At 46.0% G+C, this 13,534-nt stretch overlaps 1 protein-coding gene across 1 annotated transcript in view; it reads right to left on the bottom strand.

Moving 5' to 3' along the window:
- Positions 1–13,534, bottom strand: part of TLL2 (tolloid like 2) — an 88,038-nt gene that overhangs the window by 42,905 nt on the left and 31,599 nt on the right. The window contains exon 2 of the mRNA XM_048311737.1: positions 13,322–13,432. Coding sequence (XP_048167694.1) covers positions 13,322–13,432 — 111 coding nt within the window. The remainder of the gene's footprint in view (positions 1–13,321; positions 13,433–13,534) is intronic.

The following is a 13,534-nucleotide window of genomic DNA, read 5'->3' as shown; positions in this document are numbered from 1 at the left end:
TTAAAGAAAGGAAGAATTCTGAACCCCAAATTCCCTGCAGGAATCTGTTTTTCATATTCAGAGTAAGCTGACTAGCTGCAATAACTCAGGAGAGTCCCAAGGTCCAGAGGCTTGACAGGCAGATGTGTCATCTCCACATCAGCTGTGAATGCTTGTGCAGGCAAGGAGGACACTGGCCTCACAGGGAAGTTCATGAGAGGAGGAAGGTGAATACAGCTAAGCAAACCCAGGGCTGCCACAGACATGAGCTGCAAAGCACTTAATGGACCAAGATCTTCTGCTGGGCAGCTGTATTTGGAGTGGTACAGCAGGCAGAGTAGAAGCGCAGGCAGCACCATTCCCAAACACCCTGTATTTCCCCTGGATACTCCCCGCTCTTCTGGAAGTGGCAGCATCACTTTTATACTGTGATGCATCTTGTTTTTAAATAATGCATTGCAAGAAAGGGGACAATCTGACCCAACCTCTCCACCAACCTTTCAACTGAGAGTCAATGCTTAAGGGGAGCAACATTCTCTGGATACAAGGAAGGACTGAGAAGACTAAAAGGGGTCTTCTCCTGTGGGCTGTAACAATCACTTCTGTTCTCTAGGGTAAAAAGACAGATAAATGAGAGATAAAAGAAAAATCTTATCTACAACCTGTGCCATCTCACTGATTTCTTGCAGTGAGAAACAGCTCTGCAAGTACAGTGCTTTTACTGAGGCAAGCGAAAATGAAAAGCTAAAGTGAGTACATGTGCATGTCTCTGTTGTTTAGCCACATCCCTACACATGGTGTAAGACTTCTACCCTCCCAGCGTATCAACTGAGTAATCATAGTACCAACTATCCCCATCCCCTTGCACTTGATTTCTTGTCAATCTGATGGATTGAGATCTCTTCCTAACAGGTGTCTGCCTCACTGCTACATTCCTCTCCATTCACAATAATCACCTTCCCTCCCTGTCTCTTTTGGAAGGAAAGAGAAACAAGTGAACTTGCAGGCAATAAGGAAACTGTAAGAGCTGGTTTGGGTTCACCCACTGCTGCCCTAGTAGGCAGTACCAACCTCATGGCCCCCTTGGCTGACATCCTTTTCCTTCTAACCTGCAGAGTCTAATTTCTTCAGCCTCAGTGCACCCCGGGCCACTCCAGACAGAGCCATGCACTATTCCCTGCAGCAGCTCCCTGCCCTGCTCCAGCTGTGGCTCCCAGGCAGAGCCCGGGGCTCTCAGCAGCCCGGCCAGGCTGCTCCTTCCATTTAGCCTTCCCAGTCCTCTTGTTTTCCCCCTACCTTGTTGATACTGCATAAAAGATAACTCAAAATGAAAACACACTGGAAGCTAAGTTGTGTTTGAATGCAATTAAAACTCCTTCCATGGAGAGTGTTTTGTGCCAGTAGAGAGACCTTTCTTCTACTTCATTTTCTGCCTAGATATTCAGACACTCACAGCTGTGGAGCTTCTTGGAGAGTTTTTGGTGCCTTCTTACCCCCTCGGAGCCTGAACCATGCTTAACAGGCAGTTGAGCAGCCTAAGTAGGTACAGCTGAGACACCTCATCTGCCTGGTTACCTACCAGCTCCACCACAGCTCATTTAAAGAGTACCTGAAACAAACTGCCAAACCAGGGAAACTGAGGCAGGAACCAGCACTGAGGCAGGGCAAGTGGGACTTAAAATGCTTCGGGAGCACAAGCCAAATATAGCCATTGTTAGGTAACCTTAGACCATCTCCTTCCCCAATGTCTTCCCTGACCCTTTGGTGAAACAGATGCCCGAATCATTTTGCTGTCATTAAAAGCGCTGTGGGGGAGCTGAGGAGTAAGGGCAGAGGCACTTTCGTCACCCAGTAGGTGCTGGCAGAGCTGCCCTGTCCTTCCCAGGGACAGCTGCAGTTCGCAGGGGGGTCAGGTCTCAAACCCACTCTGCCACCATCTGACTCCAGGATTCAGCAACAGCAACAACAGAAGAAAAGGGGTGGCTAGTCCCCTCCCTAAGACAGTCTGATGCATCTCACGCTCCCTTTTCCTCTCTAGGAAATGGAACTGCAAGATAATCTGAATATTTCCTTTTGCTTCTGATCTTTGCCCTGGAGAAACTTGTTACCAGTTCCCCAGGGCTGTCCAAGTCACCATCTGGCCTCAGAACTACAACAGCAAACACAATCCAGTGTTCCAGCCTAAAACTAATTTGCTTTCTTTCCCCACTTGACAGCTGAATAAATACTTTGTCCTCACCATTTGAAAATGGGAGCCACAGCAAAGGCGTTTTGTCCAGTGCAGCTACAAGCATCAGCCTTGTCTCCAAATTAGGCCTGAACAAGCAGCTCAAAGTGAACACATTTATTCCACAAATACAAACCCTTTCTGTTCAGAATCAATCACGAGCAGTTTACAACTTCTAATTTAGTTGTTGTTTGTTATTGTCCATCAGGCTATTTTGTTCCTTGGACCTTCCAGACATTTTTCTGACCAGTGTAAGCTACTTTTATTTTGTGGGCACAGAAACATTCCTGCTCGAAAGCAGAGAGCCTGAGGGTCAAGGTATCCCAGCCAGTTTTTCAGAGTGACCATCCTGCAATGACTGCTCTCAGAGCTTACTAGACCCTACTCTTTCACTGATCATTTCTGCCTCCAAACTCACTTGCCTAAAACACTCTCAGAAATGACGAGGCAGCTTATGAAGTTGAGGCAAATACAATTCTTCATTTGAGCAAATATTCAAGGAAATAAGGCATTTGCCCAGCTCTGAAGCACAAATGCATGATTTAGCCAATTCCACAGTTATTGGCTAAGCACTGTCGAATTTTGCAATAAGGGTAATGGATTTAACTTTCAATGTAATTTCCATACGATTAAACTGATCTCCTCAAGTACATTTGCCCATGTGTTCCCTCCATCCCAGTTAATTAATATAAAGCTATTTAACAACCTCCACTTAAACACAAAAGACCATTCAGACTCTTCTGGCATCAGTAAAAGGAACAGCCTCCAAGTGTGATACACCAGCTGTAGACGAGAGCAAAAGAAAATTTAATTAAGAGCGATCAAGAGCACGACAGTTGCAAACAGAAATCAGATGTTATAAATGCTCCTACATGGTGATTACTCCAGCTCCCGAAAGGGTTAATAGTACCATCCAGCACCAACTTCCAGGTGCTTGAGATGTGTCCAAGAGACCTTTGAATATGGGGAAAGTAGGGGGGCTGGGAGCCAAAACCTGGTAAAGTTAAGCAGGGAGCAGCAGGGATTCGGCATCATCTGTGCAGGAGCACCACAGCAACTGTGCCCAAAGCTGCAGCTATGCTTGAAGCTGATGGTGGCACCAAGCTGAATAGGAAGAAACTATAGAAACAGGCTGTTTGGAAGCAGCTTCAACCATGGCATCAACAGATAGTTTCTGCAGATGTTTTTGGGTGCTTAAATAATGTTAATTGGTCACTAACAAAATCCATACTTCTTAATTTCTGAAGTGCAGCATTTGACAAGAGTTACTTGCCTTCCTGGATGATTTCTGAAAGAAGCATATGAATTGTGACTCACAAGATAAGCACAACTGAAGTTTCCACTAAGAATGAGTAAGTGGCAGAGTTTGAAATAGCTGGGGATTTTTGTTACAATGGAGAAAGCTTTATTGCTTGGATGGATTAATTTAAGCAATATTGCAGAGCTCATAAAAACCCTAAAAAAAAACCTGTGTAAGGCTGAACATTGACAGCACAGCAGAAATCAAACCACTTATTTTGACAGGTGGAAGGCCACCATCCAGAAAACTTGATTTCAGGGAACAGTGCATTTACAAAACAAACTTTGTGGTGCATGTGACCAGCTGCCACTGGGAACGGAGACAAGAAGAAAATGAACATCTTAATCCACAGGTAATGTGGAGCAAGTAACAGGGCTGTGTCATTCAGGTTGTGCTCTGCCCATTCAGGAGTACTCAGCATCTATTGCTTGGGACTCTCTTTACCCTGCCCTGCAGGGCCTTTATCACAAGCAAAGGGAAAAAAAGGAGATAGATTTCATTTCTCTGCTTGTCACAAGTCTGGAACACCACAGCCAAGTGTGTAAAGGAATACTGCAAGCCCACTAGTCCCAACTAGTTTCAAAGCAATGTGCCATACTGGAAAGACCCTAACTGAAAGAAAACTAGAGCTTGCATATCTGTTGGTGAGACAGGTGGAATAAAGACTCTAGCACCTCTTGTTGATACTCAGGCAGATCACAAGCAGCAACTGACTGCACAGGAAGGCACTGGACAGCCCCTGAGAAAAGGCAGATGTGGCCAACAATCTGACTTCCCTCCTCCTGACAGCTGTGCTGCCCTTACACAGGGTTTCTTCTCCAACCTGACAAGGGAGATCTGTCCTCTTTACACACATACACGTTCCATGCTTTGGTATCTTGACTTGATCACCTTCTCTCCTCTCCTACCATCAAGCACCAGATTGGCAGATTCTAGTCCTGTGACTAGAAAAAGTGCATCCCTAAGATGAGAAAAATCCTTTTCAATAATTTACAGAAAAAACTTCAAGCTGGCACTCAGAAATCCATAAAGAAAAGTATTTGGTGTGAAAATATCAAACCTAAAGATTAGCATTTTCTAGTGGAAGAGTCTTAACTACAATGGAATTAGAAGGCTCATCAGCTAAAGGCATGGGATTTCTAGATAGTTATCTTTATGCTGGAGAAAGGCAAGTCTGAGAAAGTTGCAATAGGATGGTAAGACTCTGGGTGGAAGAGAAAAGCACAGTATCTGCTTTTCTGCAAAGAGAAGATCACTGGCTTATTGCACAGAAATGTAGATTTGGGACATGGGGTAACTCAGAAGAGCAGTGTGAACAGAGCACTCTCAGCCCTAGAGGACTTACTCAGTTCTTCCAAAGGGGAGCTCCTGCCTTGCCTTAGCAAACTACAGAACTGTGGGAAATTAATTTCATGGTTGTCTGCCCTGGTAAAACCCCTGACTGAATCGACTCACATAGGTAAACATCTGGGCTAGTCATAGGAAAATCATTTGGCACAGCTAACCAAACCTCAGCATCAGGCCAGGCTCTAGGCACCTACCTTTCCACTCTTGAGACTCCTCTTCCTGTTAAGAATGTGCCTGGATTGCAAAGAGACATCCCCAGAGTGCATGTCACATGTTGTGGAAAACTGAAAGGAGGTATGCAGACAGCTGGACAGAGCCCTCAGACAGGTCTGTTGGAACCAAGATGCTCCTCTACTCACACAGGAGGAAGCAACCTTCACTAAAGATTTCCCAAGCAAAGAGCAGACCCCTGCAGAGAGTTCACAGACGTGGGTTATGTTACAGCATGCACATACTTACTTGCATTGCTCCTGGCCAATACAGCTCACGTTAAGTTAGCACAACCTGTAGATTTGCTCTAAGTCTAAATGAGTTAAAGGTTGGCCTCCAAGCAGCCCTAAATTCCATGACTCTATGGTTCTGTGAAGTCCAGCAATGCTGAAGTCCACTCCTTCTACCCTGAACCAAGTGACAGTACAGTAGAGCACCAAATATGAGTTACAAGGGGAAAAGAAGCTGAGTTTGGCAAGCATGTGTCAATGTCAGCTGTATTTAACAGCCTTGCTTTCAAATCCATAAATCAGATCTTCCCTGGAATCTCAGTTAGTCACGGCTTAAATCCCTAGATTTTGTAGTCTTCTAAAAGTATATTTTGCACTAAGTTAAATTGCACTGGAAACACATGAGTAGCATCCAAGAGGACTCAGATGTAATGTGCAGCACTACTACTGGCCACAGCCCCTACACTGAGGAACCTCTCACAAAGTGAAACAGCAGAAACCGTGCTCGTGGCTGCCACTAGTACCTTAAGTATTCCACCAGAGAAGTCTTGCTCTCTAGCCTGAAGCTAAGCAGCATAACTCCTAGCAGGAGAGCTGCACTTCACCGACCTGTCCGGCAAGTAAACCCAGCTCACATGCGAATCAATGTCTTTGCTCAAGAATGCAACCAGAGACAGCGACCATGAGCATCTTAAAACAAGAAAAAGCAAAGCATCCTGTTGCAGATGGACCCTTGTGCAGATGTGGTGAAGCAGCAGAGTAGCTGCCTGTGTTTTTCACAGCACACTCAAGAACAGCAGAGCTGCTGCCAACGAACCAGCTCCCTGCTCTTATTAAGACAAGGTTTAATGCAGAACTCCTGTCTGCCTCATTTGTCAGAGAATTACTTGCATGGATTTGCTGTCAGGGACTCCAGTCACTCACAGCAGCCTCTGTCTCCCCTGATTCAGTAGAAAGCCTGGGTTCAAATATATCCCTCTCCCAGCTGCACTGTTATCTGAAGCATACTCTAGCTAGAAAAGGTGCCAGTCATTTGTGGCAGTGTGAAAGGCTCATCAAGGCTTTCAAGCCATGACCCCAAAAATCTCTCAGGATGAGAGGTAAAGAAAACTTGTTTTGACTGTTCTTGAAAAGCATTCTTGGCGACAGTGGGATATGGAGTCGGCTTCTTAGCAGCAAGCCCAGCACAGCAAGGCATCAGTGAGGGCAGCCAGACTCCCTTGGCTTCTAATCTGCTGCTGCCAAACTCTGAAGAGACAAACTTGCCCTTCTTACTCACAGAGGTGCCTTTCTGAACCAGAAACTCGCGCGATGATAGAAAAATCAGGAAGAGGGATAATGTATCAGAAAAGTCCTCATAATCCCAAAAATGCCCATAAAAAATTAAGCCAGATAGTATTAAACAGGCACAAACCTCTCAGAGGCATGGCAAGAAATAAGGTCTTCTTCCTCTGTGGCTAGTGCTTCATCAGATAATCACCTTGCACCAGCGGACTCATTTGTGTCCAAAAGACAGGTAACACTGTACAATTTCCCAGCCCACCTGTGGATCTCTTTTTTTCCCATTGCAGCAGATGAATCCTCAAATCTTTCAAATTTCTACTAAACTAAAATTACACTGTAAAAGCAAGTATTTTCACTAGGCTTTTAAAAAAAAAAATCTATGAGAAACTTTTCAAAACTGCAAGCTTTTTGAAAAATCTTTCATCAAAGTGATTAGGAGTTGGCGATGCACGGGCTTGCTGAGACAGCACTCACTGGCAGATCTCCAGGTACCGGCTTCATTTCATTATGTTTTGAACCATTATTGTCTCTCTACAGGTCCAAATCCTAAGGGAATCCATTTCAACACCACTGCATGAGAACACCTGATTTTCATAGTAAACGTAACATCTAAACTTGATCCCACAGAAGCAGAGAGGCAGCTAAAACCTTCATTTTAACAATATGCCTCATTGTTTGTCCCTTCTTCTAGCTGCAAAATATTTTTAAGGAAGAGGAGAAATTCCTTGTTTGGCAGATTTTATATGGTATTACAGATGGTGATAGCACGATGAGCAGGTGATGTGGAGGACAGTTTGGTCTGCAAAGCAACAAACAAAAAGATCACAAGCAAGTCTCTGGTTTAGGACTTAGGTTCAAAGGAGAACAGCCCATCAGGGGAAAAAAAATTCCTGGTTTAGAAAATTACGAAAATCTTATCTCAACTCAAAGAAAGGTCAAATGTTCCACTTTAAACAGCTCTTTTCCCAGATCTGATGAGAGTAAAACTACATTTCAGGTAAAACAGAGCTGAGGTTGAGAGACCTGTGGAAAGGAGCCCAGAAGTCATGTAATGATCACAATCTAAAACTGGGTTGGAGGACAGCACTTTGGAAAAAACCTTCAGGGAAATCATGAAAGAGTCTTGACAAGAAATTAACTAGTTGGTAGCTCTGAGCCCTCTTAGAAGAGCACACCTCCTGGCATTCACTCACAGTTAGTCTGCACTGCATGCAAATCCCCTCTACTAACTCACACAGCTCAGAGCTTTAACCAAGTCAACAGAGATCAACATGCAGACATCTAACAACTGCTTGCATTAAATGGGCTTCACTTAGTCGTAGACCACCAGCATGCCTGCCTTTCCCTCAACAGCGCCTGAAGAAAACCCCACTTGTATAATTGCACCAGAGAAGGACATTTGCACACAAGATGCTATTGCAAAACCTACTGCAGTATTCAGATGCTTGACCTGTACTCTTCCTGATAAATTTTTAGGAAGGAAGCTCCTTTGGAGCAGATGAGGCTGCTCTCATGAATAAGGACTATCAGGTCTATGCTGCACTCCAGAAGCCTTTAAGTACTTAACACAAGTGATGGAATTCCCTGTGTAATGTCAAATCCCAATGTGACCACTCACACAAAAAAATCTGGGTATACTGGACAGAGACATCCAGACAAAGCCAAAGAGGAGCATCATTGCTGGAGCACTGAAGTAAGGTACCAAGGAGACAGCCACCCCTAAAATCCACATGAGCAGGTTTTGAGGGGATTGCCAGAGAGCTCTGAGCCAGCATTTCTCAGAGGGAAGGAACCATGACCCTGCTCTGTGACTTCACCAAGGAGACAATGCTACTTGGTCCATTGCTTTCAGATACTAGGAATAAAACACTAACTCCAGTATTTGTTGAGAAAGTGCTTTGAAACACTGAACTTCAAGGCATGCACTCAAGCAGGATCACAAATTTTCCGATTCTGAAAAATGACCGTGGCATTTCTGCAAGCAGGAAATTAATGGAGAAAACACAGCTGGAGCACACTCATGCTGTGAAATTAAGCTCAGGACAGAGATCTGTGGCAGAATCCAAACAGTTCTCAGATTCCCTGCCCCTCTCTCTCAAGGACCTAGAGAAGTACCTAGCTATTTTCTAGACAATGACTGGAAGAGGGTGAAGAAGGGGAAAACTTGAAACATCTGACAGTCTCTGTGCTTGCCAGCCAAGGCAAAGCTTTCCCTAAAGCAGTACAATGTCGTTGGATCCAGAGGACATGTCCCATCGCTCCTAAGTACATGGGAACCTCATTCTTCCTTCAGAGCCTGACAGCTGCAGATGCTCCACACGAGCTATTAGGGTGTACACCTAAAAACAGCCCAGCAGTGTCAAATGGCACAATTTTCACTTCTCCTCCCAGTTGAACAGCATTTTCTGGGAATAAGGGAACAACACCAGGCAAGAAGAATGCCTGGCCTAGTAACATGTTCAGAACTGCAGCTCCCAGATACGAAGAGCCTGTGTGTCTGTATATACATATTAAGTACTTCCTCCACTATACAACTAATCCGATTAACAGCTTTAGGAAACTCTGAAATGTTATAATTCAAGGCGTTCCATTCAAAAAAGGTCTTAGGCTGTTTCTGTACAGAGGTTGCATTCTTCCCACTGGAAATAAAGCAGGGAGTAGGATTTTCTCCCACGGAAGAAAGGAGCCCAGTCTCCACCATGCTGAAGTAGACCACTCTCCTACAATTCACATGAGTGTCAAGCAAGCCCCACAAGAGAAGAATCAACCCTTCCTGCCCCTGCAGAGAGCCCCTCCCAGGGCAGGTGACCATAGAGATCCCTCAGTGTGTACTCTGCAGAAAGCATCACAGTCATGGGGGCTGCCCATTTGTCAGCTGCACTCCCAGGGGTACAAATGAAACCTGCCAGAGATGAGGACAAGGGTAAGTGAGGTGACGTCTGTTGGGGTCCCTCCCCTGCCGTGTAGCCCTGGCAGAGGGGCCCTGAGGGCACAGACACGGGGTTTCCCTGTCCCTGCTCAGCCTCGTTCCCATTGGTTGGTTTGTGTTCCCTGCGCGGGCAGAAGGACCCTTGGTCCCGTGACTGGAACAGTTCCTCGGCAGAGCCCCGGCCATGCGGCTGGAGAAATAAACATCTCTGAAACAGCTATCAAGAATCTGTCTGTCCATATATATTTCCTTTCCACGGGACTCCTGGTTTGATATATGCGTGTTGCAGGATCCCCACTGCAACAAATGGTGGAGATTTGAGAGCAGAACGATCCCTGATCCCTAAGCGACTGATTTGTGTGAGTAAACCCTGGAAACTTTGGATTCCTCTTCTTGGTTTTGCTTTGCTATTCCATATCTAAACTATGGAGGAACCGTGGGAAGACTCTTGGCTCTCAGAGCCGCATATGGACATTTATCTTAAACTTAAAATGATTCTTGAACAACGATTTGTAAATTTTAGCTTGATTCAAGCTCAAAAAGAACTGAAACACTTCCTGGCATGGTTGTTTAAGAACTTTTTCTATGTTTCTTGGGATTTAATTCTTACCAAGGGCTTTTGGAAAACCGTTTGGACACAGTAAATACTGGAGTCAAAATATATGCCGATGGAAGAATATTTTTGTGAATATTATTTAGTTACCGAGACGGTTGAGCAATGTCAGCTGTGTCCTGGCGAAGGGAAGCCTGGTGCAGGGACCGTGCGGCCCAGGCCACGTGCACCGAGCGCTCTGAGAGCAGCAGCGAGGCAGTTCCCGCGCGCGGACGGAGCCACGCGAGCCGCAGTGTCGGTGGCGGAGCGAGGCGCGGCGGGAGCAGCGGGACCCGGCGGTGCCCGCCCGGTCCTGCGCAGCGCGTGGTGGAGCGAGCCCCGGGAACGCCCGGCCGAGAGGGGCGGTGCGCGGGCGGCGGCTGGCGGCGATGGCGGTGGAACGGAGCCGCGCCCAGCCGAGACGCGCGCTGGAGCGGAGCGCGGGGGGTCGTCGCTCGGGGGCCCGGCCGAGACGTGGGTGCAGCGTCCGGCAGCGGCAGCGAAGCTGCGACCAGAGGAGGCGACGCACGGAGAACTGAGCGGCACGGCCCGGCCCGGCCCGCGCAGCCCCGAACGCGACCCCGGGAAGAGCGCGCAGGCACGAGCAGCTCCGACAATTCCAACACGGGAGCGACCGAAGGAGAGAGCAAAGACGCAGCGAGACAGAAAACAGCAGCCACTCGGAAAAAGGAAAAGATCATAGCAACTAAGACCTTAGGGATAGTAAAATGGTATAATGTTAAGCAAAATTATGGTTTTATAACAAGGTGTGACAACCAGCAAGACATATTCGTGCATAGAACTGCTATTAAAAAGAATAACCCTGAAAAATGGATCCCAAGCTTGGGAGATGGAGAGGTGGTGGAATTTAATATTGTACTAGGGAGAAAAGGGTTACAAGCATCGCAGGTCACTGGGCCTGATGGTGTTTCTGTAAAAGGCAGTATATATGCAAAAAATCATAGTCATGTTAGACAATATCTCCATTGTAAGCCCCCCCTACAGTTTCCCTTTCCTAATCCCACCTTTCCCTTTTACCCTATGTCCTATTACCCCCAGTGTATTCCCAATCCGTTTTTTCACCCATGGTTTCCCTCACAAAACCATGCTTTTGCCAATTGTTTCCCCAAAAATCCCTTTCCAATGCCGAGTGGGGGATGAAAAGGGGGAGGGAAGAAGTTAAACCCTCTCCTGCCTCAGTTTCCCCACAAAGCATGCTCAGAGAATTCTGTCTCCCTTCTGTCAGCCCTAAGATGTTCCAGAGAATCTGTTTGGACATTTAAAGACTCAGGAGGGTGGCTTGTTTTGTTTTGAAACTGTTCTTGTTATGTTTATCCAGTTGTTTTCATTCTCCTTTTATTAAAATAAAACGGGTGAGGTGTTGGGGTCCCTCCCCTGCCGTGTAGCCCTGGGAGAGGGGCCCTGAGGGCACAGACACGGGGCTACCCTGCCCCTGCTCAGCCTCGTTCCCATTGGTTGGTTTGTGTTCCCTGCGCGGGCAGAAGGACCCTTGGTCCCGTGACTGGAACAGTTCCTCGGCAGAGCCCCGGCCATGCGGCTGGAGAAATAAACATCTCTGAAACAGCTATCAAGAATCTGTCTGTCCATATATATTTCCTTTCCACGGGACTCCTGGTTTGATATATGCGTGTTGCAGGATCCCCACTGCAACAGACGTCTCCACCTAAGGCAAAGCGTTGTATGATGCACCAGTAAAAAGTGCAAAGAAGAGACTGGTCCAACCACACCACATGAGCCATGGCTGTAAGAGATCAGTGCCTGCATTACCTGATACAGATGTGAGTTATAAAATCCAGTTCATTTTCCAGATGGCACGGGTCTGGCACCAGTGCCAAGTGAAAGAAATGTGCTAGACATGACAACTAAAAAAGTTACCAGAAGAAAAACTGATACATTCAAACATCATATGACTTTGCTTTCCCAGTAGTCTCCTCATCTAACTTCAGGAACTGACAAAGGGATGTGAAAGAGAATGCTGCCTGTCCCACTTAGTCTTCATTTTCTGATATATCTTCTGCTCCTAATAACCTATCCCATAAGAATGTGCGACAGCCAAAAACACGATATGAAAGGGCTAAGTGACATGGCAATGCAGGACAATGGCCTTTCCAGGGAGCTACCCACAATCTGAAGAACTGGACAGCCCTTCTCTATCCAGAATTTCAGTTAGAGTGACAATTAAATATGCCAACAAAAATGTTGGATGCGTCACCTTTCACACTCATCCCAATAGGAAACTGGACCACTCATTCCCCAGAACCAGACCTACATGGCGCTTAGATGCTCTGAAGCCAAAGTTAGACAGTTACAAGGAAAGAGATCCAGCCACCCATGCTTTCAAATGATATATGAGCTGAATTGCACAGGGGTCAGGTGAATATACAATTTCAGTGATTTTTGCCTCTACCCAACCTCTCACCCTACTTGCTAAACTAGAAGCAGAGCAGCAAAGAAAAACAGAAGAAGTTTGTTCTGACCTGCTCTGTCTCCAGTCCCTCTGGTATGTCTCAGAGCTCAGACTTCCAGCAATTTCTCTCTTGCAGCATACAGTGAAGTAGAGGGAAAAATACTGCGGGGAGCCCTCTGAACCAGCTGCAGAGTGTTTCAGAGACTGTTAGAGCTGGAGTGCAGTCAGAGCTCCTGAGTTAAGAAACACCTTTGCTTTGGCATGAGACTGAGCATACATTAGAGTTGCATAGGGGGAGAAAATGAGCACACACTTTACAGAAAATCAACACAATTGTTAACCTATTTCGATTATAATATCACCTCTAGGGCAGACTATATGCAAGACTGCAGTAGGTTTTACTCGGTAGACAGCCGAAAAAATGTGTTATTCCATTAAGATCATACAGTGAAAGAAAAAGGAGCACAGTAAGAGCCAGAACTCCTGCCAAACTGAGTGGCCCAAACTCAAACACATTTCCTTCCAACTTGGCAAAAAGGTATTTCCTCATAGAAAGAGACCAGTGACGTAAATCTGAAAATCTCCCTCAGACAAGATAGGATTTGGCTACATCAAATTGCGACTTGTTTTTTATTTAACAAAGTTCAGAATTGGATCCCACCCTCAGTGCCATAACTAAGCCCTGCATGCGCTGCCCTGGCTGTGGGAACAGCATCACGAGTGAAATGGAAGTGCTCCTTCCCTAAGGACAAAACCAGGTGAAAGAAGGCACCACCACCCCAGGGCTGCCCTTACCTGAAGTGTGTCTTGCGTTGCCATCTGAGTGCTTTGTTAAGTCAACAGCTCTGTCTATTTGAAACAACTTCAGATCATCTTCATCTAAAGCGATATCTCCCCAAAAGGCAGCTGGAGAGAAACAAAGTGCAATTAGTTTAGTTTTTTATTTTGGAAGAAAAGTACAGTTCCCATCTGGCTTGCATCACATCTAAAAGGCAATGACTTAATGGA

This window comes from Corvus hawaiiensis, chromosome 8, assembly GCF_020740725.1.
Source record: "Corvus hawaiiensis isolate bCorHaw1 chromosome 8, bCorHaw1.pri.cur, whole genome shotgun sequence".
In the NCBI taxonomy this organism is placed as follows: Eukaryota; Metazoa; Chordata; class Aves; order Passeriformes; family Corvidae; genus Corvus; species Corvus hawaiiensis.
Note: the sequence above shows the minus strand (reverse complement) of the source record. Positions and strands in the feature narration are given on the sequence as shown.